This window comes from Eptatretus burgeri, chromosome 11, assembly GCF_056783735.1.
Source record: "Eptatretus burgeri isolate ZD-2024b chromosome 11, Ebu_testis_v1, whole genome shotgun sequence".
NCBI classification, from domain to species: Eukaryota; Metazoa; Chordata; class Myxini; order Myxiniformes; family Myxinidae; genus Eptatretus; species Eptatretus burgeri.
The window spans coordinates 92,887,982-92,913,535 of record NC_140971.1 but is presented as its reverse complement, the minus strand read 5'-3'; the positions used below and the strand labels follow the sequence as shown (position 1 = coordinate 92,913,535).

The following is a 25,554-nucleotide window of genomic DNA, read 5'->3' as shown; positions in this document are numbered from 1 at the left end:
TTCCATGAGTTTTGTGGGACTGGGCTATTGAGATTTCTGCATATGTTCCATTGAATTACTCAACACACCTTGTTGTGCCTCCATGTGTACAGCTGCTCTGACGTGAGGTTTTTTACATCCCGATAGGAGGTGACTCGTGAATTCTATTTCTACTTTGTAGAACCTATACCTGTCCAATTGACTCAGTCCTGCCATTTTCTTAAAACCATTGGAATAGTGTCCTTGGTTTTGGGAATTTATTATGATTCGTTCTCCATCCCTGTTGTACTGACATCATCTTTGCAATTCCAATGATCCTTCTTTGTCTATGCCCAGTTTTTTTTATATCTCCCTGATCTTTTGTCGTTCTCCCAGTTATTGGTGCTTATTTGTTAATATTTCGTTTTACATTTTTGTTTTGCCTTTTTGCGATTGTTGGAGCTATATTAATTTCCATTTCATTTTCATGTGTGACATCTATTCACACCTGCTCTTGGAAACTATTTGCAAGGTGGGTAAGGGATACCTTCTCTGGCTTGCTGTCTTCATGTTTGCATGTAAATTGGATTCGGTAGTCTGTCGAACATTCCCCCTACTCAACCAATCCTACTGTTGTCACACTTGGTTGAGCTTCATCGGGCCACTACTTCCTTCTCGTCTCGGCAGGTACAGTGCATTCCTGGGATGCACTGATTTGTATGGAACATTTTGTGGACGGTGAAGGAGTTTCCTTGTGTTGATACCTAGTTTATTGATTTCCGCTTGTGGTCAGTTTATTATTCCGCAGCTGTATTGGAATACTGGTACGGCGAGTTGGTTTATGGTTTTGAGTTTGTTTCTTTAGGAGAGGTGTGTTTTCAGGATCAGACTCGATCTACGCAGGTATTCTTCAGTAATTGTTTTGTGCATTTATTTCTGCCATATTCGCTGGCCCTCTTCTACTCGAAGGTATTTGTCAGATGCTTCATTTTCTAGGTCCTGTATTGTTGTGTTTATGTCGACTTTTATTAGTTCACGAGTCATTAAGTGACCACTATATTCGTTATGGGTGTGTGTCTGTCTGTCTGTCTGTCTGTCTGTCTGTCTGTCCCGAGCATAGCTCCGTGGGTTTTGATCCGATCTTGATAAAATTAGGGTGTGAGGTTTGTATCATGATCTAGTTGTGTTTTCCAGAGAATGGGCATGTTGCGCCCATTATGGGCGGAGCCACGCCCAAAAAACATGTTTTTAGGGGGTAGCCGGTTTCAAGTTACATCTTCTCCGAGGGGGTTTGTCGAATCTGGCAGGGGTTTTCGGTATTTGGTTAGCCCAATGGCACCTGCATAGCCCCACGGAGCTCGATTTTTCATTTTCGTCCCAAGGTCAAGGTCACAAGGTCACGAACTTAGAAAATATCAAAAAAATCAATAAATTGGGCATCGAGCTCCTCGGGTTTTCAACTGTTTTGGATGAAAGTTGGTATGCAAGTATTGCTCTTCGAGTACTACAACTTTCATAATTTACGTTTTTCCCGATTCCTGCCAGTTTGCCCGTGGCGTCCCCTCGAAAGTCAAAAAATAAAAAAGGCAAACCGTGTACATTGCTCGTGAACCATCGCCGTCTCCAGACTTGTGTCCTCTGTTTTTGTTGGTTTACTTTGTAGGAATGTGCACTTGGCACACTTAGGGAGGCCAACTTCCATTTGATGTCATCGGAGTATCGTTTCACTCATTACCCTCGCCAGGGGAGAGGTTGTTTCATTTGGGTCCGTTTGTCTGTCTGTTTGTTTGTTTTCTTTGTTGGTTTTTCCGCACAGAACATGAGTGTTTTTCTCCGCAACCACTTGTCGAATTGAGACAAAATTATCACCATCGGGGCAACTCATGTAGAATGCTTTAATGTTAATTATGACGTCATAGGTCACGTGATGTGGCAATCGTGTTGTTAAGAAAAGGAAAACTTTGGACCTCTGTATCTCTGAAACCGCACCAAGGAAATAATTGAAACTTGGCACAGAGCAAGTACTCCTCATGGGGAGTAAGAGTGATGTTTTTTTTCTTCTGTTTATAGGTGCCTTCGTTATGACGTTATAATTGCATATGTGGAATGCTACATCCGATCAGAATGAAAAATTTTGAGGGTAATCGAGGGATAAATTTATTGATCCACAGAAAAAAAAATGACGTCATCGGTCACGTGGTTCGACTGCCATATTGGGTTTTTTTTTTTCCTTTTTGATAATATCATTCAAAAGTCATCTCTGAAACGGCTAAACAGATCAAGGCAAAACTTTTCTGGTATGACTGCCTATCCATGAGGAACAAAATGTTCATATATATGATGTCATAGGTCATGCGGTTTGGCAGCCATATTGGATTTACCCTAAAACCTATAAAAAATCTTCTTCTCCAGAATGATTGAACATATAGGGGGGGGACTTCACAAGCCTTCTGGATACCAGGGTCTTCATGAATAATTGGTAGGTCACATGGTCTGGCAGCCATATTGGATTGAGCAAAAATCTTTTTTTCAAATTCCCTTGAACTCCTTCATCGATCGATGTGAAGCTTCACAATTATGATCTAGTAGTGATGGGGAATATAGGTTTTAAATTTCAACATGACACGGACGTATGGTCTGGCAAGCATAATTATTTAAGAAATTTTTTGATCAGGGTTCTTTCTTTATTATTTATTTTTGAACAAGGCTCACTTGGCTGTGCCTGGATGGGTCTGAGGGTAGAGGAGTAGCAGCTGAAATGTGAATCTATCCATGTTCCTCCTGATTTCATATTTGCTTTTTGCTCGTTGGGGTTCTTCCTGATTACTCCAATGCAGGACTCTATTGGAGCCATACTTTGGTCTTCCATTTGATTCGATTTGAATGTATTTTAATCCCATTCTGAATTCAATTGAATAATAATAATAACGTCGTGGGTCAGGGTCAGGTGTCCGATCAAAGCTTGGTTGCATCAAAGCGGAACGTCTTTGTACCCAGTCATCACTGCCAGCAGTTATAAAGTGGCAGTTCTAATTATGTCTCTTATTAATTACGTAACACACCGGTACACAAACACCACAATTGCTCATTGCTCAGTCACATTTTTTTTGTGTTCAGATGTTCCTCTTCCAGCTGCTTGCATATGATGATTCAACAAGCTACAAGTTATACCCTCCATTGTTATGATGGTAATAATAATAATAACAGGAATAAAATAGTTCTGTTTTTTACTCTTACCTTAAATGTTATCATTATCATTATTATATTATTATTATTGCAATAATACTAATTACTACAAATATTATTTGTGATTCGACCGCTTGAAGAAATGACAAATATAAATGTTTGTGAACATCAAACTATTGCTCTTTCAGATCATATAACCGTTGCTTTTTCAGGACAGCTGTTGTCGTTCGAGGAAAGGTGGAGGTTTCCGACGGGAGTCCACTTGTCGGAGTGAATGTCAGTTTCCCAGATAATCCTCAGTTTGGATTTGCATTCACACGCCAAGATGGCACGTATGTATCGCAAGCTGACATGGGGCTGTATTTTTCTTCATATGAATGAACAATCATTCCGATTGTTCCTGACACTGTTTGCATCTTCTTGTATTCATTTGTTCTGCGTTTTTATAAATCCATTAATTTGCTTTTTGCCCATGTCTTTTAAGAAACAAGTCGATGAAACATAAATACACAGGCCATTGCTTTATTAGTCTCGCCCCAAAGGGGACGCGAGACTATTGCGATCCTCCAGTGTGTGTGTGTGTGTGTGTGTGTGTGTGTGTGTGTGTGTGTGTGTGTGTGTGTGTGTGTGTGTGTGTGTGTGTGTGTGTGTGTGTGTGTGTGTGTGTGTGTGTGTCCGCGTCTATATGTTTTTGCTTCAAAAATAGTTTTCTTTGCAACCTCTTGTCGAATTAATGCAAAAACTTTAAACATAGGAGGGACTCCCCATGGAGAACATTTTATTGCTAACTCTGATGTCATAGGTCACATGGTATGGCAGCTGTGACATGTGGTGACCTGTGTTAACTTGTCTGTAATAATAGCCTGACCCATTTTACCCATATCTATATAATAATTGACTGGTTCCTCTGCAATCCACTGCTGATTGGTCGGATTTGGTCGCATGACTAAGTGGAACAGAGTTTGATGCTCATCCTGAGAAGACGTATCTCTTTCGTTGCAAGGACAATGTTGTTTTGAAAGTTCTTCAAAGCTCGTCAAAGAGTATTTATTTGTTCTTGGTTCATTTGGAGTCTCGCTGGTTGTGCGTCAGCACTGCGTGGCGTCGGGAAGGCCTCGGCCTACGTCGAAGCAGTGAGCATCCATGTTGGTCAGCTGACGCCTGGTACTCGACGCATCCCAGTCGGTATCAATACTCTAGCCACTTGGCGCACCCAGATTTAGTGCACTCGGAGATCGACACGCTTACACGGTGATCGGAGGCGGTAGGTAAATGGAACGTTTCCAGATTAAGGAAATGTTACGTGTTACAGCAGCCATATTGAATTAAAGGAAAGAAAAAAAAATGGACATATTTTTCTACGAAACTGCTCCACAAAAAAAATTGAAACTTGGCATATGCCAACTCCCCGTCGTGTATGTCGGATGATAACGATGATATCATCGGTGAAGTATTCTAGCCATAATTGGTTGAATCAAAATCCTTGTCTGAAAATTCTGAAACTTCACATATCTTCTATGTCACCCGATGTGAGTGAGAAATTATATTTATGATGTCATCGGTCACATGGTATCGCATCCATATTGGATTAAAGGAAAAATTTTGACATCTTTTTCTCTGAAGCCACTCAACGAAAAAAATAGAAACTTGGCGTATGTCATCAACTAGGGTATATGGGGTGATAACAATGACATCAACAGTGAAGCTGTATTCCAGCTATAATTAATTGATATTGAAATCGTTATCCCAAAAAATCTGAAACTTCATATACAGGTAGTGGACAAAAAAATTGGAAACACCTGGGTAAATGAGGGACACCAAGTATATTGGAAGCAACGGCTTCAACACAGGTATGGGCCATGTATTAATTCAGCAAATAACATCCCAGAATGCTTGGGGTCATGTATAAAAATGCTGCACACACCTGGCAATGCATGTTTGCGAGTCCAGTGGTACAAAGACCACAGGCAATTGACTACCGAGCAGTGGAGAAATGTGGTATTGTCAGATGAATCATCCTTCACCATGTTCTCGCCAAATGGCCGAGTGAACGCGTGTCACCAACCTAAATAACTCTACAACCCTGAGTGCTTGGTTCCAACACTGAAGGGTTCTGGTGGTTCTGTAGTGTTGTGGGGCACATTTTTGTGACGTGGTCTGGGTGCAGTCATTCCCTTCGAAGGCAAGGTCAATGCCAATCTCTACTTAATGGTACTGAGTGATCATCTTCACCCCGTGTTGTAGCATTTATTTCCTGCCGGGAGGGTGGCTTCCAGGATGACAATGCCCCCAACCACAGAGCATGTGTGGTCACCCAATGGTTTGATGAACATGACACTGGTGTTATCCATGTCATGGCCTTCTCATTTCCCAAATCTGAACCCGATCGAGCATATATGGGATATTCTGGAATGACACCTGAGACAACATTTTCCACCTCCATCAAACTTTCTTATGTAAGAATGGTATCCCATCCCTCCTGCAGAATTCCAGACACTGGTGGACTCTACGCCATGGCGCATACAGGCCGAACTGGCCGTACATGGTGGGCCAATGCCCTATAAAGTGACTTTCTATTGGTGTTTCCAATTTTTGTTCACTACCTGTATCTCATGTATGACCCGACGTGAGTAAAGAATTAAATTTATGACATTCATAACCCATACCAAGAAACTATGTCACATAATAGGGTGCATCGATTACATGGGTAGACTATATGGGCCATAAGAGTCGCGTGTTCAGTTAACTATAGTATTTTTGTTCAGAATGAATGTGCGAAGCGAGACTATATGCTCTACAATTGTCGTTGTAGTTCTATATGTACCGTCTCATATTTATATTGTTGCATGCATACTCTCTTACTTTATATTATTATTTTTTGTGGAAATTCTTTCCTTTTGACTTTCATGGGGAATCCCATGTTAATATTTAAATTTTTCCTCTGTTTGTAGGAAGAATAGAATGGGAAGAGCAACGTTTCCTTTTTGGAAAGAATAGATTCCCAATCTATTTTTAGAACAAACCGAGCAGAAATATTTTTACATTTAACAATAATTTAACTCACTAACAGTTCTATAATCACACTAAAATCTGCAATTTGGTGTGTCTGTCTGGCTGTCTGACCGTGATATATTCAGTCATTACTTATCCAATCTCAGCCAAACTTGCCAGGGGGACAAGGGGGCACACGCTGGAGGTTGTAGCGACTTCATTTGCCTCCCTCGCCGAGAGTTTTCCTCCTTGGACAAACTCATTGCTGAGGCCCACAAATAGCTTATCATGGCGTTTCGTGCGTCACACCTACAGGAAGTAAAAATTCTTACAATCACAAAATATTCAGTAAATTCTGTCCTACATATGATGACTTTTTTTTTTAAACAGTCGCTACTGTTGTTTAACACTAAACTGAAAGAAGTTTGGAGGAAACTCGACATCCTTGAGTCATTTTGTGTTTATTGCATCCACCACAGACTAACGGATTCTAGCCGCCTCGACTTGCTCGGCCACTACGTGGGCTGATAGCGAGGACACAATGAACTTTAGAAAATAAAGGTGCTTGAATGAGCCTTTACGCATGAATGTCGTGTCCCATTGCCTGTCTGACTTTTCTAGCCATCAAATTGTATGTGGCCTGTATAGTGCATGTAGATTGTTTATAACATATCTTGGGGTCTCTTATGTGATTTATTCCAGCCATGGCTTCAAGTGTGATGAGCAATATCCCCCCCACCCCCCCCCCCCGGCATCCTTACGGTCCAATTGTGATCTTTATTCAATGTATAACTGCATCGCTCACAGTCGCTAACATTGTTTAATACTCATCTGAGGGAAATTTGAAGAAAATTTGATTTACTCACTGGGGAGGGTATACACTAAGCACTGCTGATCCACAAACCTTGTGGAAGTAAAACATTATTATAACCATAATTATTGTAACCAGTGTGCCTGGTGTTGGCTTCATGGTTCGAGTGGTAGGCTTAGGATCCTCGAGTCCTGAGTTCAAATCCCGCTTTGCTGTTGAATTAATATCAGGTGGGGTTGACTCAGCCTGTCATCCTTCTGAGGTTGGCAAAGTGAGTACTAGCTCGCTGGGATGATTTAGCCGTTTGAGTATCCTGTGTTGGAGTGGCAACCCGTCCAGGATTGTGCCCAGGAGACTGCTTTGGCAGCACCGGTGCTCTGAACAGAGTATGGTCCTTTTGGATGGATGGATTATAACCAGTATCTAACTTTCTCCAAACATCCCTATCCTGCACTGCTTTCCAAAGCTCTGGCAGAGACAGCTTTGTCGCAGCCTTAATTACCCCCAATCTATCAGGCACATCTACAAGGTCTGCCTCTTGTGCTTCCTCTGTCAACCCAACCCAGCATGGTTGACTTCTCCAGACGTTTGCTTTCTGCATGCATGATATGTCCAAAGTATGACCTTTTCTGTTTTAGCATATCAGTGCTTATAATGTACATGGTGTTCTAATTTCTTCACAAACTGATCTGTTTGTTATTCTTGCAATCCATGGAATTTTTGGCATTCGGCTCCAACACCAGATTTTAAAACTGTCAACCATCTTCCTTTCTTTTTCACTGTCCACGACTCGCATCCATACATTACAACTCGAAATACCAGAGCATTCACCAGCCTCCTTTTGGTTTCTATTGCTCCATCTTTGTTTTTCCAGATCTTTGTCAATACTTACATTGTTGTTCACTGCAACGCTAAACGTCGATTAATTTATTCTCCACATTCTCCATGTGACGTCCTCCCAATCTGAACACGTCGATCTTCTCAGTTGACAAGACTTTAGTTTTTTTTAATAGGTTGTCTGCGTTTGAATTCCGACACAGCTATAAACTGGCATCCCGGTGTTTCACTGGCAGGGTAATTCATCAACAGGTGTGCCGTCCCTCGGACGGACGTTAAACTGGGCATCCCGTCTGCTGGCATTAGTCGGTGCTCCTTATGAGCAAGTTGGACAATCGTATGCTTTATGCATGCGGGGGATTTTGATTTGATATTGAGTACTCACCCAAGGGTTTCCTCCTGTGAAAGATGCTGCGGCATTTTCCATACCCACATTCAACAAAGTACATCTAATCCATGTCAAGCACAATACATGATAGGCCCGATGATGTAGTGGCTCCGACTGCTACTGCGCAAGTCGGTGGTTTCTACAGATCGAATTCTGCTAGTTGTTAAACATATTTCAGATAAGGGCAGACCAATTTTATTTTGTCTTTTACTGGCAGCAGTTTTCTTTTTGGAGGAGGAGGCAATAAAAATAATACTGCACAAATGTTTGAACGTGGAAGATTGATGCGTCATGATTTCTGCTGACAATTTTCATGTTGGATCTTTTTCATCTTCCAATCTGGAATTATGTTGGACAGGTTCACACAAAACTGGAACAGTTTAACTGTTCCGAATGTGTCAACCTGACATCACGTTACAGTTTAAATGTTATATACTTGTGCCCCCAAGTCAAATGGAGCATGCACTTCTGCGTGATTTGACAGCTTGACGTCCAGCCTTTCGGCTGAACTGTCAATGAAATCTTTAAATCCAACACTGAAATCTTATGGACATCGTCATTGGAGCCAAGTTTGTCTGAAACATTTCCTCGGACCTCTTCTCATTTAATTTGCAGCGGCTTGTGTTTTTCGTGCTGAGGCCCTGATCTTTAAACACCGTGCGGTGTCCAATCTCGAAGGACGCGCTCTTTCATGCTCATGTCTGAGAAGACGATATCTCGTGCAATGTGCACCGATCCTGAAATCGAATACACCAACAAAACTCGACATGAGAACGGTGAAGAAGGTTTAACGGATGGTGGAATTGAATGTTGTTATGCCAGAAAGACCTGCATTCAATTTGAAGTTTTATCGAGCATGGTATTACTACGAGTACGACTACTACGACTATCATCCAACAACAACAACCAAACTTGTGTGATGGGTTAAACGAGTACACCCGACAGAAAGGTAATTATTTGTTGGCATTGTCTTGGGAGAGAATTGAAAGCCCTTTTCATGGATTGGGAGAGCTCTTGGACTTGAAATAGAACTCTTGGACTTTTACTGTCGGATAACAGCAAAAATACAAGAAGATATCTCAAATTTTATTTTTATTCCGATTCATGAATTTTATGTATCTGGAGGGGGGAGAGACATAAAACACAAAAATAAAATTGGAATGGCCTAACGCAGAGACAGGTTCATTACTGCTCGGCCTTCCTGCTGTACCAGGTGTTAGTTTGCAATGAATTTCTTGTGTTATGTCCATAAAAGCATGTTTTTAAAAGAAAGTACCAGGCCGTCACGATCATGTCGTCATTACCTTTGCTGTCGCATTGAGAGTATGTACTGCTCACGCTGCTTTCAGCAGCGGATATTGTTATGTCTTTTGGAAACTGCAAACAATCCAAGGGAACGAGGAGGCGTCCTAATGGACTCGGGGACATCGGCCCTGTGAAGCAAAGAACTGGCGGACCGAGTGTGAGGATTGGCAGAAGACTGCAAACATTCCAGGGGGACTCATGTAACACGTACATATCCATGTTATATAAAATGCATATGTCATCAACTCCCCCATGGGGTAAACATGGTGATAACGATGGCATCATCGATGAAGGGTTAGTCCAGCTGGAAGTTCCATTGGAACATGTGTACTACTTTAAGCACCACTTTTCACTGAAATGGTGACCATGAACACCTGTGTCACACCAGCACTTGTTGCAAGGGTCCTGACCAACATGGGGGTGTCCACTTGCCATCCCACCTGGTATTGGGTACCTATTGCCAGTTAATAACTTGAAGTTGCGGCCGGATGATGACTACGGGTAAACCGGCTCAGTTGCAGTTGCAGTCTGTTCATGGACTTTGGCATCTGATGTCATCGTTGAAACACACACGTTACATGGATGTTTTGAAAAATCAGTAACTACATTTTGAAGGACCTACACTGAGAGCCAAAGAAACACCAGGTATATTATATCTGTCAGCACAGTCAGAAAGTAACCATGGAATTTATATATATATATATATATATATATATATATATATATATATATATATATATATATATATATATATATATATATGCAGTACAGTATAATTAAGGCATAAACTTAAGCATGATCGAACACGGTGTATTTGGTGGATCAATGTAAGTCATTGGTTGGTCAGTAGAATATTATGTGATGAGACAGAAGCAAAAGATGCACAACCGGATAAAAAGTAAAATTAATACAATTTAAAATGTATGTCTTCTCGTATAACGAGTGGAAGCACCGACAACAGGCTCATAGTCCCCTTGGATGTCAATGAGAAGAGAAAGGTGTGAAGATAATTATTAGAGCCCACATAAATCACCGACGTTGTGAAGGAATCCAGAGGAATTACGGTCACAAATTCAGGAAATGCATGAAGGTCGAAAACGAGTCTTGTGATAAATTTAAAGAAAACGAAAGTGATGTTGTACAAATCCATTCTTCCTAAGGCAGTTGAAGTAAGTGGCGTCAAATTAGGAGAGGTCAACAGTTACGTGTAGTGTCTGAAATCAACAGAACAAAAAATGTGCTGGAGTGCTTTTCAAAATCCAGTACTATTCTCAAAGGGAAACTGCCGTTGTGTCTTCAACCAACGTGTCCTGCCTGTACGACCAGGACGTGAAACCTGGACACCTACATGCAAAAATGATAAGCTAAAGACGACTCGCAGAAGCATGGAAAGAGGTATGCTCGGATTGTCAAGAAGAGCGAGTAAAATGAATTAATTCAAAAAGAACACAAACTAGTGTATGTGACATTGAAAACATAAGGAAACTAGAATGGCAATGGGCTGTTCATGTAGCACATACATGTATGTGTGTGTGTGTGTATCAGCTGACTGATGTCGATATGTCGGTTCACTGACGCTGTAGTTAGAAGTCTCGCGGTTGACACTGCTTCATGCAGCGGGCAGTTCTGTTTTTTTCTCCCCACACATTGTAACTGAGCCAGAATGATTATTTACTTTCGATATCTTCTTTTCAGCTACAATTTAGAGAGCTTAACTCTGTAATTGGTAGGATGGATGAGTGGCAGGCACCTCCTGTTTGTCGGAACCCTTGCAGCAAGTGCTGGTGTGTGGCATGGGAGGTTATGATCCCTATTCGAGCAGGTAAGAGGCAGTAGTTGTATAAATACTCCCTCATGGGTCAGCCTGACAGCTGATCTCTTGCAGTTACTCCACTCTGTACCAGTTGTTTGGCCAACTGATAAAGTAGGATACGGCCGTACATTCTGGCCCGATAGGCTCGGCCGCTCGGGTGTATGTATTTGTTTGACCACGATCTTCGGCCTTCCAGCCGACGTGCATTTGTATTAGTTTGTCCGAAGGCTTTGTTTGACCATGTATTTGTTCTTGGTACTTGGTTGTCTTGTGTTTTTTTTTTTCGATAAAAATCTCATTTCTCAAATAGCTGAAGGTAGATGGTCCTCCTTTAGAAAATATTCATTGTATGACCATGCATTTTGGCCCTGTGGGTGAGGATGTACATGTTTGTGTAGCCTTGGCCTGAGGGCTAAGGTGCATGTGCGTTTGTTTTGACGAGCTTTGTTATTCCTACCCTGAAGGGGTTGCAAGACGATTGTAATGCCTCTGTCTGTCTGTCTGTCTGTGCCCACGTCTATATATTTTCGCTTTGAATTTTTTTTTTTTCTTTGCAACCCCTTGTCTGATCGATGCGAAACTTTAAACATAGCCTTGACTCCTCATGGAGAATATTTTATTGATAACTCTATTGTTATCGGTCACACGGTATTACAGCCACATTGGATTAAAGAAAAAAAAATGGACACCTCTAAAACTGCTCAACGAAAATAATTGAAACTTGCCATTTGTCATCAACTCCCCATGGGGTACATAAGGTGATGTAAATAAGGTGATTTAATGATGATGTAATCAGGGAAGTCATAACCAGCCATAATTGGTTGAATTAAAATCCTAATCCGAAAAATCTGAAACTTCACATATCTGATCTATGACCCAATGTGAGTGAGGAATTAAATTTATGAAGTCATCGGTCATGTGGTCCATGGGCCGCATTGAATTGAAAATATAAACGTAAAAAAACTTTCTTCTCCAGAACCACTGAACAGATCGATGTGGAATATGGGTTGAAATTTTTTTCATATTCATCTTCATTAACGCAATTTAGCCTAAATGAGTGAATCAGCAGTTCAGGCTACATTTGGTCCTTGGGCCTGTAGACTCGCCTGAACCTGTGGTACGGTGGAGTGAATGAGCAGTTCAGGCTACGTTTGGTCCTTGTGCCTGTAGACTCGCCTGAACCTGTGGTACGGTGGAGTGAATCAGCAGTTCAGTCTACATTTGGTCCTTGTGCCTGTAGACTCGCCTGAACCTGTGGTACGGTGGAGTGAATCAGCAGTTCAGTCTACATTTGGTCCTTGTGCCTGTAGACTCGCCTGAACCTGTGGTACGGTGGAGTGAATCAGCAGTTCAGGCTGCATTTGGCCCTTGTGCCTGTGGGCTCGCCTTGCTTTTTCCTTTGTGGGTCGGCCCTGCACAGCAAGGAACTGGCAGACTGAGAGTGTGAGGCTTGGCAGTTTTCAAAAATGTGGATCTAGAGTGCTGGAGCCGAGGAGGTCCAAGCGTAGGAGTCGAAGAGCGTATTCGTGCGAGTGTGATGAGGGACGAAATGAATGGCTTTTGAACTGTGATTTTTGTGAAAGAACTGAGTGATTTTTTGTTTTGTTTTGTTTTGTGGAAAAGCATTTACTTGTAAGTTGAATAATCAGGACTTTAGTGCATTAAGGAGAGTGGGACAGAGGGAAGGGGAGTGGGAGGGTTGGGGAAGCATTGAACAGGGAGTGAGTGGGGTGGAGGTAGGGATGAGTGCTTCTGGTGGGGGAGAAGAGTCAAGTGTTGAGGGAGAGGGGCAGGCATGACGTAGTAAGGGAGCGAGTGGAGAAAGAGCGGTGTGTGTATGAATACACACACCAGGATTATAATAACAGGCCAGGGCAGTAGGTCCAGCAGGTTAGCCTGGGCAGCGTTGCTGATTGATGACCAGAATGACACAAACTGGTCAAGATGGTATTGGCTCTGCCAGGTTGGCAGCGGTTCAGAAGCAAGGTCTGGCGAGATAGTTTGAATGTGGGATCAATGGAGGGGAGAGAAGTCGAGGTGGTGGAGATGATGCAGAGAAGGAGGTTGGAAGTGTTGTGTGTGCAGGAGACCAGATGGAAAGGAGACAGGGCAAGGAGTTTGGCAGAAGGATACAACCTGTTGCATGCGGGTGGAGATTGAAAAAGTAATGGCGTGGGAATAATAGTATTGGAAGAGATCAGCAAGCAGGTGGTCAGAGTGGAAAGATGCGAGGGATGGACAGTTATGTCATGGGTGGTGATACAGAGGCAAATGGTGTGTAGTATGTCGGTATATGGACCAAAAACGGGAAGAGAACTGGGGCGGAGAAGCAGGAATTCAGGGATGCCCTGGAGAGGATGATGGAGATGGTTGAGCTGGTGTTGATGCTGTGGATTGTGGGGGACTTTCATGCACATTTGAGAGGAGCCGAGTTGAGTGAAGAGTATTGTGTTGGTAAATTTGGTTGTGGAATGAGGCAGAGAGATGGTCGAGAGCTAGTGGCAAGGAATGGAACAGCCATCGCTGGTTCAATCTTTCAAATGGAAAGCCACAAGATTACCGAGAGGATTGAACAGCATATAACAGAACTGAATTTTGTGGTAAGGAAACAACAGTTGTTAAGGGTTAAAGATTGTCAGCAGTGGCAGGAGAGCATGTTACCACCCAACACAAGCCTGTGGTGTTTGTGGTATGGATGAAGCAAAGGAAAGAGGTTAAGAGCAAGGTTTGGAAGATAATTAGGTGGGGGAAGTGGAGAGGAAATGTCATCATAGAGTACAAGGAGAGGATGAGGGCCAGGTATGAACAACTTAGTGAAGAAGCAGAAGGTTTGGTGGAGAAGTGGAAGAAGTACGGAGAGGCGTTTAGGGGAATTGCAGAAGTTTTGTGTGGAAGGATGTCAGGAAAGGGTGCATCGTTGAGGGATAAAAATCAGGTATGATGGACGGAGGAAGTAGCAAAGGCAGTAGGTAAAAAGGAGGTTTGGAAGAGGATTGAGAAGATAAAGGATGGAGCGAGGCAACCAGAGACGGGGTTGCTGCACTTACATGGGCAAAAGATGAAAACAGCAAGGACAGCTGTGGATAGGGTGAGGAATGATATGGAAGAGGAGGTGTACAACAAAGTGGAGGAGGGTGATGGGAAGATCATCTATAAATTGGTTTATGATACAGATGAGGTTAATAAGGACATGAAGGGGGGCAATGTTTAAGGATGGCAGCAGGAGCTAGTGACAGAGAGGGAGGTAGCATTGAGGGTGTGGGAAAGATATTTTAAGTTGTTGAACCAGGGAAGAATCAACGGCGATCTGGAGCTCTCGTGTTATGTAGAGGGAAAAGTGGAGTTGATTGAGATTACAGAGGAGGAAGTGCAGATAGCATTGAAGAAGGGAAGAGTGCCAGGCATTGATCAGGTGTGCAGAGCGATGATAATTGCAGCAGGAGAGGTTGGAATCAGTTGGAAAAAGAGGCTTTTGAATATTTGTATGAGAGAGGATTCAATTCCAGAGGATTGGAGGACAGGATCTATTGTGTTGATATGGAAGTGGAAGGGTCATGTTCAAGGTCTGGGGAATTACAGGGGCATTACACTCATAAGTCATGTAATGAAGGTGCTGGAGAGGATTCTGGATGGGAGGAGAAGGAAGAATGTGGAGATGGAGAGCAGAGAAGAGCAGTGGAGATTTAGAAAGGGTAAGGGGATGACGGATGGGATGTTCACACTGAGACAGCTGGTGGCGAAGAGGTTGGAGGTGCAAGGTGAGATGGCATTGGGAATTGTGGACTTGGAGAAGGCCGACGACACTGTCCCAAGAGAGTTGGTGATGTTGACGCTGATATGGATGGGAGTGCCAGAAGCATAACTTCGGTTTGTGGAAGGGATGTACGAAGGAATGAAGGGAAGAGTTTTGGTTTGTCCTGGGATGTCTGAGGAGTTCAGTGTGAACATCGGTTTCAGGCAGGGAAGTGCTCTCAGCTCACACATGTTTATCATGTTGATGGAGCTGGTGAGCAGGAAGGTAAACTATGAGGGGTAGTGTGGGGAGTTGTATGCGGATGATCCGGCAGTTGTGGTGGAGAGTAGGCGTGAGACGCAGGAAGTACTGAGGGAGTGGAAGGAGGCTTTTGGGAAGCATGGGCTAAAGATGAGTATGGAGAAGACTGAGGTTATGTGGGTTGGGCAGCAGGGAAAACAAATTTATTTCAGCTTAGAGGGGAGAGAGATCAGACAGTGAAATAGGTTTGAGTATCTTGGGGGAATAGTGACTAGGGAAGGTAAATCTGAGGCAGAGATGCGGAGCAGGATTAAGGTGGGTGCGAAAGCATGAAGGAGGTTAGAAGGTTTAATGGCAGACAGAAAGATATCAAGGAAATTGAAAGGGAGGGTTCTGATGTCGTGTGTAACGCCGACCTACCTTTGCGATCTGGAAACGGCGGCACTGACAGAGAAACAGCAACAGAGGCTGCAGGTTTGCGAGAACAACTCGGCCAGGAAGATTGTGGGAGGGAGGAGGGTGGATCGAAGGAGGTTGGATGAACTGAGGGAGGAACTTGGTGTGCACATAAGCTTGAGAGGGAGATTGGTGAAAGGCCAGCTGAGATGGGCTGTACGCTCGGTGCGGATGGGAGAAGAGACTATGGCAAAGAGAGTGGGTAGGTTGAAGGAGAAAGGGATATCGGTGTGTGAGGAGGAATATCAGGAAGGTGCAGGTGGTCAAATATGAGAAGAAGAAGTGCACAAAAGTGATGGTTAAATATCCGTGTGTGTGTGTGTGTGAGTGAGTCTTCTCCATAACTCCAAAACCATGGAACTTAGCAGCCTGAAACTTTGCATGCATTCCGAGGAAGTGCATGAGTGAGAATTAGGTTTGGATTAATTAAAACACCCCTTTTGAAGATAATTAACGGCCTTATTTAATTTTATCCTTTCTCGGGCACATACTCGGCCACCTCGCTCTCTGGGGTTTTGAGGTGTATCCTGTGTTACCTCGCTGGGGTCTGAAGCCGCCATGTTGTTTTGGCCTGCTCAACCGTGCCTTGACTCGGATCAGGCCGCAACGATTTCTTCACGATAAAGTTTTCTTTTTCACTTTCCTCACTCATTTTATCGAATGCCTGTTCATCATCGGTACAAATTTCTGGATACATTGCAATGCTTATAAATGCCCGGAGACGCCAGCATTTCTTTTTCACATTTGCCGCAACCTCAAGAATCTTTAAACTAAGCGGAATTACAAGATTTAAGCTCCAGATGTAAACTTAGCAGTAGTTCTGACTGCTAAAAAGGGTTAATGTGTCCAATTTGGACATATTTTATATTTTGGACATCTCCAGCGGGGTTTATTATGAATATGACGGTTCGGAGATTGCTGTCACTTGCCAATTGAGCTGTTCCTTATCAACCATTTCATTGGAGTGCTTAAGCCACTTGGCGAGCACTCTACAATTTTCTCACTGGCACTGAATACTGTATGTCAATCAAATTGAAGAATGCTCAGGAGGCACTCGCCTGTGTTGGTCCCATGTTGTTCTGTGGTGTATCAGGTGATGGCTGGCTGACTGAAAATGGGCAATTTTCCTTTTTTGTACAATATTCTTTCATTATATGACTCGTCACTTCAGCATGAATAAGCGCAAATAAAAAACAAATGAAACGTTTCGTTAACATCGTGGCAGGATAGCCGAGAGGTACGCACGCTTGCTCTAAACTGTGTAGCCTGGGTTCAAATGTTGACCCAGCTATAAACTGTCATCCTAATTTTTCACAGGCAGTGTGATTCATCAATATGTTTGCTGTTAAATTGGACATCACATCTGCTGGAATCCTCCCCCTCTCTTCCCTTCCCGTCCCCAACTCTCTCAACCCTCGCTCTCTGTCTCTCCCCCCCCCCCTCACAACCACTCTCATCCCCCCCCCCACACCTCTCTCTCTCTCTCTCTCTCTATCTCTCTCTCTCTCTCTCTCTCTCTCTCTCTCTCTCTCTCTCTCTCTCTCTCTCTCTCTCTCTCTCTCTCTATCTATCTATCTATCTCCGAATGTATCTGCTTGGATGGTGGTTATCTCCACACGTATCCGGACGGTGGTTATCTCCACATGTATCCGGACTGTGGTTTATCTGCACGTATCAGAATGGTGGTTATCTCGTCACGTATCCAGACTGTGGTTATCACCACACATATCTAAACGGTTATCTTCACACGTATTCAGATGGTTATCTCCGGACGGTGGTTATGTCCGGACAGTAGTTATCTCCATATGTGTCTGGACAGTGGTTATCACTGCAAGTTTCTGAACAGTGGATATCTCCGCACGTATCTGGACTGTAGTTATGTCTGGACAGTGGTTATGTCCATACATGTCTGGACGGTGGTTATGTCTGGATGGACCCTCCTCTCACACTGCCTTTCCCTCCCCTCCTCTCACACTGCTTTCCGTTCCCCCACCCCTTCTCGCTCCCCCATCCCTCCTCGCTCTTCCATCCCTCCCTCTCCTCCCTCCAGTATGCCTGTCAGTCAGTCAGTCATTGGTTAGAAAGAGCTTTATATATTATACTGGTGGGGTGTGCTGATGTGTGTCCCATCCTGTGTTGTCACTGAACTACTTCCTCAAACTTTTGTGACATTGCCCCAAACTTCTGAGCTGCACTGAGCTCTCTCGTGCGTGTCTGTCCTGAGGGATTATTTATTTAAATTTTTTGAAAAAAAGTTTGTTTTTTTCAAAATTAAGTCTTCAATATTAATTGCTTATAAAAATGTATTATCACAAATATTACAAATAAATTTGCAAAATTAAATGTTTGAATTCTGCTTTGTGTAAATCATGACAACACGGCAACTCACGTACTTATCAGTTAAAACAAGCCTGTTTCTCAAGTTGTTGTTTTTTTTTTGTCGAGGTGAGGTGTTTTGAATTGCACAGTGGCAGTTGTTTTTAATTAAGCAGAGGTGAGATGTTTTGAATTACGTGGCGGTGAGGTGTTTCTAATCATGTGGCGGTGGTTGTCTCACTATAGTGACATGTAGTGAGGATAGCGTAGAGAGCCAATCCACGCGAGTGTATGTATGTGTATACGGTATATATAGTATGTGTATATTATTATCATTGTACTGCCATAAATATTGTGCTCACATTTGTTCATTTTTTGCTGTACCTTTATCTTGTATATATCCATGTGATATGTTGACATGAATATGCATGGTGAAATTACAAATATACATTTTTGTTTTCTGCTCTTTCTAAGTAAAAACCAAGAACCAACACCTGGCATGAAGAGTTGTCTGCTCGATGGATTAGCCTCTGCACAACTCTGAAATGAAAGACATTTCTAACGATTATGTTTTTATTTTGTACAATGTGTCGCATCCAACAATAAAGTAGTTTTTAAATTAAACCAAAAATATTAGGACAGATAGTGGATGAAACAAACTTTGCTTGTAATCATGTAAAAGCCATCGATTTCAATCCCCTGCAGCCTTCTCGGCCCACTCACCTATCCACTTTTCACTGCACCTGTATGTATAATCGTGATTTGTTTTTTTTGTTTTTCCCTTTGTATTATTGTTGTAGCGTTTCTTTTTTGAAATGTTCCATAGGTTTGATGTACTTGCCAATGGTGGCATTGCATTGAGACTGCTGTTCCAACGTGCGCCATTTCCAAACCAGCTTCGCTCCCTTTGGTTACCATGGAATCGGTTTGTTGTCATGGACACGGTAGTATTGCGGCGAGAAGAGAATGAGATTCCAAGCTGCGACTTGAGTGGTTTTCCCCGCCCGATGCCTGTCCTCCTCCCCTCTTCGCTGTCAACACTGGAAGGCTTGTCTGCAAGCAGTTTCCCGATTATTCCTGAGATACAGGTACTCCAATATTATTTGATTGCCCACATTTGTGAGACGTGTTCACTGCCTTATTTGGTTTTGTAGCATACAGAAACACTCTTCTCCATAATCTTGCAAACAAGCAGTGTGCGTTTCTGCATACATCGCTGAACACAATACTTTGCAATCAGACAATAATATGCATCATGCCTTTGATGAATAGAATGGCAGACACCTTCCTTGTGACTTTAATCGTCAGTCACAAGGAAGGTTTCCACCCTCCCATTTCTTACTCCACCAATACACTGTCCTTTATCTTTTATTGCATTCTCTCATTGGACCTTAGCTTGTTTAGACCTTTCAGGCTCCCAAAATCGAGTGGGAATTGAGTAAATGAAAAGTAAAAATGCCAGTTCAGCGCTGGGATTTCAGGATATACTCAATCAGTTACAACAGACCGAGGCAATACATAATGAAAAACTACAACCAATTCGTCCTTGGCGCACACCCAACATGTCCACCAAGTTTCGTCCAAATCGGTCCACAACTTTTTGAGATAATGTGCTATACAGTCGTGGCCAAAAATATTTGGCACCCTTTCACTTTTTTCAAATAACTCACAATTTTCTCGAGAAATAAGTTGTCATTGACAAATGTATTTGGTCTTCATAATTCTTTATTTCACTGTTCACATTACAGAACCTTTGTTTTTGATTCAGAACTTAATATATCCTTTTAAATCAGAAAATAAAAAAGAAATGGCATTGATAAAATGATTGACACCCTCGACTTAATATTTGGTATCACAGCATTTGGACAAAATACCTGCAGTCAAGCACTTCCTAAAGCCATGAATGAGCTTCCTACACCTCTCTACTGGCAGTTTGTCCCACTCTTCTTGTGCATACTGCTCCAGTTCTCCCAGATTTGAAGGGTGCCTTCTCCAAACTGCTGTTTTCAGATCTCCCCACAGGTGTCCAATTGCATTTAGATCAGGACTCATTGTTGGTCACTTCAGAACAGTCAGACACTTTATGTTGAACCATTCCTGGGAGCTTTTTGAAGTGTGTTTGGGGTCATTGTCCTGCTGCAAGACCCATGACGTTCGACGGAGACCCAGCTTTCTGACACTGAGTTCGAAATGCTTTGATCATTGCGCTCCAAAATTCTTTGCTAATCTTCTGATTTCATGATGCCATGCACACATTCAAGGACTCCAGTGCCAGAGGCAGCACAGCAACCCCAAAACATCACTGAACCTCCTCCATGTTGACTGTATGGAAGTTGTTCTTTACTTTGAAGGCTTTCCTTTGTTTTCTGTAAACATAGAGATGATGTGCTTTACCAGAAAGCTCAAATTTTGTCTCATCTATCCACAGGACATTCTCTTCGACGGATGTTGGCTTGTTCAGGTGTGTTTTGGCAAACTCCAGTCAGGCTTTCATTTTTCTCTCTCTCTCAGCAGTGGGGTCCTCCTGGGTCTCTTCCCATAGAACCCCCTTTTATTGAATTGGCGACGGATTGTGCAAGTTGAAACTGTCGTCCCTTGTGTCTGAAGGTCAACTTGCATCTGTTTGGCAGTTGATTGAGGTGCTTTCTCCACCATTTGAGCAATTCTTCGCTGCAATCTTTGATCATTTTTTTTTCTTGCGGCCACGTCCAGGGAGGTTGGCGACAGTGCCATGGGCCTTGAACTTCCTGATAATATTGTGTACGGTGGATACAGAAACATAAAAATCTCTGGAGATGGACTTGTCACCTTGAGATTGTCCATGCTTGGATACAATCTTGTGTCTGACCTCCTCAGACAATTCTCTGGTTTTCTTTCTTTTCTCCATGCTCATTGCGGTACACGGTGACACAAAACAGCAGAAAGAATGACTCATTTTCTCTCTTCAAACTACTTGAATGAGTATGTGGAGACCAACAGATTTTTTAATTTCAACAATTTTCTGGAAGAAATGGTGCATTATTTGAAATAAGTGCAAGGGTGCCAATATTTTTGACCACGACTGTACATTTAGTTTGGGCCCTATCTCTCAATGGTGAACTGCCTTCAATAATTACTCTACCATTCCCCAAGGTCACTCAAACGAGCCAAAAATCAATGGCAACCACACACGGAAAGCATGTCCATGCATCCACTTTCCATTGGTGCTCCAGTGGCCTCCGTCTGTCCATCCCCCAGGCAGATGCCTGTTCTATCCCCATCTCCTTGAGATACCGATCAACCTGCTGCAACCACGAGGCACGTGGTCAACCCGTTGGCCTTCTCCACTCACGAGGCTCCCTTGCTGAGAGAATCTGGTGAGCATTATCAGCGTCAGGAAATCGAGCCACATATCCATTGTCCACACAGCCACAGCTGACATTCACTGACTATGCGGGTCACAAACCACATTTGAGTCTCTCTCAGCAACCGCTCGTTGGACACAAAGTCTGACCAGCAAAAGCCAAGGATTCTCCGAAGAGGCCTGATTGCGGAGTTGTGTAACCGAAGGAGTTACGTCTTCATCTCAAATCCCTGGTCAGAGTCCAAGTCTCACATCTGTAGAGCAAAACTGGAAGCACCAAGGACCTGAAGACTCAAACCTTTATCCTCCTGCATAGGTACCGACAGCCCCACACCCCGTGCTCCAGTGAATCCATGACTCCCAAGGCCTGACCCAGACATCTATTAACCTCTGACTCACAGCAAGCGGAGACATGAATATCACTGTCAAGGTAAGTGAATCTCTCCGTGACCTTAACATCCTCACCACAAACAGGTACAGACAAGATGGCAGCATCCAAGATGCCATTGAAAGCCTGGATCTTAGTTTTGACGTGGAATAGCCATAATCCCAGCAGCTCCGATCCCTCATTCAGTGTCTCGAGGACCCCCAAAACGATATCCATGGTCTCCACAAGGATGACTGCATCATCTGTGAAATCAAGGTCAGAGATCTTGCAGTTTGATCTCTCATCCATCTTCCCTAGAATCCAGTCCATGCCAGCGTTTAAGAGTGTGGGAAGCAACACACACCCCAAACAAACTGCAGTAACAACTGGAAATAAGTCGGAGATGGAACCACCACACCTCACAGCACTCTCTGCACCAGAGTATAGTTCGGAAATCAGATCGATCAACCTCGGTGGCACCCCGTGAAAACCGAGAATCCTCCAGAGGGCATCCTGATTCATTGAATCAAATACTTTGCAGAGATCAACAGAGGCTGCGAGCAGCCCCTGCCGAAATCTCATCTGCATTCAATGAGGACCCCGAGAGCAAGGATACGGTCAATTGTCGACGTCTTTGGTGTCAAGCTCGACTGCTCCAGGTGCTGGTGCTCAAGCAAATGGTGACAAACCCTTTGAATAATTATCCGAGCAAAGACCTTGCCCAACAATGAGAGGAGCATCACCCTCCGGTAGTTGTTGCAGTCCTGGCGATCACCATTCCCTTTCCAGAGAGGGAAAACAAGGCCCCTTTTCCAGTCATTTGGGATGATGCCTGTGCTCCAAACAGAGAACATGACTGCATACAATGATATAGTACAGCATTTCCATCAGCCCAGAGAAGTTCAACATGGATGCCGCAGATCCCATGGGCTTTACCCCCCTATCAATTGGTTTACTGCAGCCTGTGTTTGCACAAACGAAAGTGGTTCACAGCTGATTGGAGGGTCAGCAATGGGGATAGTTACTGTAAACCCCTGACATCCAACTCAGCAGCCAGTTGCGAGCTTGGGCCTTCAACCTCTCAAAGTAACCAGCCCAGTGGGCCTTCATTTTGAATTCCTCTGTCAAGAGCCCATCGCCCTCCGCTCTGACTGCAGTGCACTGAGGGAAGGGCTTGGAGGAACGCAATGCACTGATTCCTCCAGAAGCAGGACAAGAATCACTCATCCACAGGTGATGCTACACTCCTTCATAGATTCCTCACACATAGGCCTCCTTGTCTGCCCTCAGCACACGTACAGTTTTATGCCTCAGCTCCTTGCATAGCTCTGCTCTCCCATTAAGCCTGGCCCTGCGACTCTGGTCAATGGTATTCAGTGTCCCTTGGGAGACAAAGTTCCTCTTCACCTGATGGTGTGTTCCAAGACATCCGCCGCCAACATCAAGGGATCATAGTCTTAAAGGCACTCCACAACTCTTCAGGATTCCCCCCAAATCCTCACTCAGCCGATTCGCAAACTCCTCAGCTACCCTCTCATCCTTGAGCTTGTCAACATCCAGCCTTGGCTGGAGTGTTACCATTCTCCTGGATTTTAGCTGCAATTTCAGAGATGCTACAACAAGCCTGTGGTTGGTATTGAGGTACTGGGCACTCCGATAGACCCTACAGTTCTATATCATCCTCCAGTGACCATCAAGTAGCACACAGTCAATCTCCTTTGCCACACCACCAGAGTTGGAATACCAAGTCCAGCGTTGAGCCTGTGGGTGCTGAAACCATGAACCAGCCACCCGAACTCCACAACTTCTTGCAAAGACAAGGAACTTGGTGCTCTCTGGTTCACAGTTCCAGACCCATGGGGACCAACACATGTCTCATAACCATCCCTGTCAGTGCCATCGATACAATGAAATCCACCAAGATGAGGAGATCATCTTTTCTGTGGTACTGATCAACCACAGACGCGAGCGCGGCATAGAATGCCAACTTCACAGTGAGATCACTCGCCTCAGTCGGACCATATAGAGAGACCATTGAAATGAATCCTCAGTCTCATAATGCACTCGTTGAGCGGTGATACCTCAATTATCATTGGAGGCAGCTTATTGGACACAGCTACAGCAACTCCTTGGGCATGGTCACCATCAGATTGACCAGACCAATAGTAGGTGTCACTATATCACCAAAACACCTGCCACAATATCACCACAATCCGGTCTCCGAACCCCAGAGAGTGCTGCAAGTGCTGGAGTTCAGATGATAGCAGACAGGTGATCATCCTCTCTTAGGGATAGGAAATTCCAGGCACCCACCCAAACGGTTTATTTCAAAAGCAAAGTACAGGGAAGAGGGTCGACAAGACGCTATAATAAACGGAACAAACCAAGTGAATCAAAAGACGCAAATACGAGAATGGGATATGCAAACTTGTATGCAAGGAGAGATAAAACGCAAAACCTAACCCAATGGGCGCCAGAGATCACACTCGTACACCAACACAATGATGCAGGCGGGACTTCCCTTTGTATCTACGATGCGCAGGATGGACGCAGGACTCGATGCAATGCAGCACGTTTAAAGAAACCAGGTGCAAGATGAGAGTCAGTAACAATGGTGTCCAAAGATGAAGTAACAAAGCCATGAGCAGGGCCAGCGATGAGTAGGCCATCAACCAGGCCACGTGGACAGCCCGACCTGGTCGACACTTCCTCCTCCTCCAAGTGCTGAGGTCTTTCTCCCATTCTTGTAAGGCATGGTGGCTCCTTCTCCTCTCCAAAGGCAGGGTGATACCAGCTTGGGTTTATCCCAAAGCTTCTACAAAAGCACAAGAACATCTCCCTCACAAACTCCTCCATGGCCCACTTGCTGGACCTCCTTGCACATGAGCCTCTTCTGGTCCTCTCCTCGTGGAGAGAGTCCTCGTATGAGGTGCCGCCCACGGGGGCGGCCACAATAAAAATTAAATTACATTGCCATTTCCGGCTCCACAGCACACTGCCCACTGGCCAGAGAGATCATAATCAGCCTAGTTGCACTCCTGTGACACCTGTGACACTGCGATTGGAAGATCTCACCTCACCCCGCCTACAAACAAGAGGTATTTACACATAAATAATTAATCTGTCTACTCTGTCTATAAATTACATACGCTGCCTCCTCATCGTCATGTGGAACAAACGACTTACTCTGACACATTCCTGTTGCATAGCAATCGAACTTAAGCGAAACACACGGACCATACTACACTTACCACAGTTCAGCTATGGATCCCCCACCCCTTTCCACGTAACAATACAATTTATATTTGATCGACCAGACTCAGTGGTGTCACCGTGAGAGCATCCGCTCTGAGTCTGGGAGGTCGGCAGTTCAAACCCCGGTCCAGTCAAACCAAAAAACCTTTAAAATGGTATGTGCCGATCATCTTTCCTTCCTTGATGTTCACCATTTAAAAGCTTAAGAGCATGGACAATCCCCATTGGTTGGCATCCACTGGGAGAAGGGAATGCTGTTGTGGAGCCTGGCGTTGGCAGCGAGCATCACCGCTAGGTGGAGCAGTAGAGTCGGCTCCACCGAACACCCGGCATTTAGATCGTGCTCCTCGGAGAACTCCAAAAGGCACGGGTCCCTTACAGGACCGTGAATCGCCAATAATTCGGCCGTGTGGAATAGGGTTAATTGCCAACTTCAATATACCTAAGTATCCACGTGGCAAAGCTACCGGGGAATTCACACCCTCGGCAGGCCTCGAGCGGAATGAGCCGTTTTCGTGCTCGAACTGTGCGTAA

General features: G+C 44.0%; 1 protein-coding gene across 12 annotated transcripts in view; it reads left to right on the top strand.

The window, feature by feature from the left end:
- The window catches only part of LOC147017666 (teneurin-3-like), a 420,926-nt gene that overhangs the window by 330,956 nt on the left and 64,416 nt on the right, over positions 1-25,554 (top strand). For all 12 annotated transcript variants that reach the window (XM_085847416.1, XM_085847409.1, XM_085847415.1 and 9 more), the window contains 2 exons: positions 3,357-3,476; positions 18,882-19,143. In XM_085847416.1, coding sequence (XP_085703542.1) covers positions 3,357-3,476; positions 18,882-19,143 — 382 coding nt within the window. The remainder of the gene's footprint in view (positions 1-3,356; positions 3,477-18,881; positions 19,144-25,554) is intronic.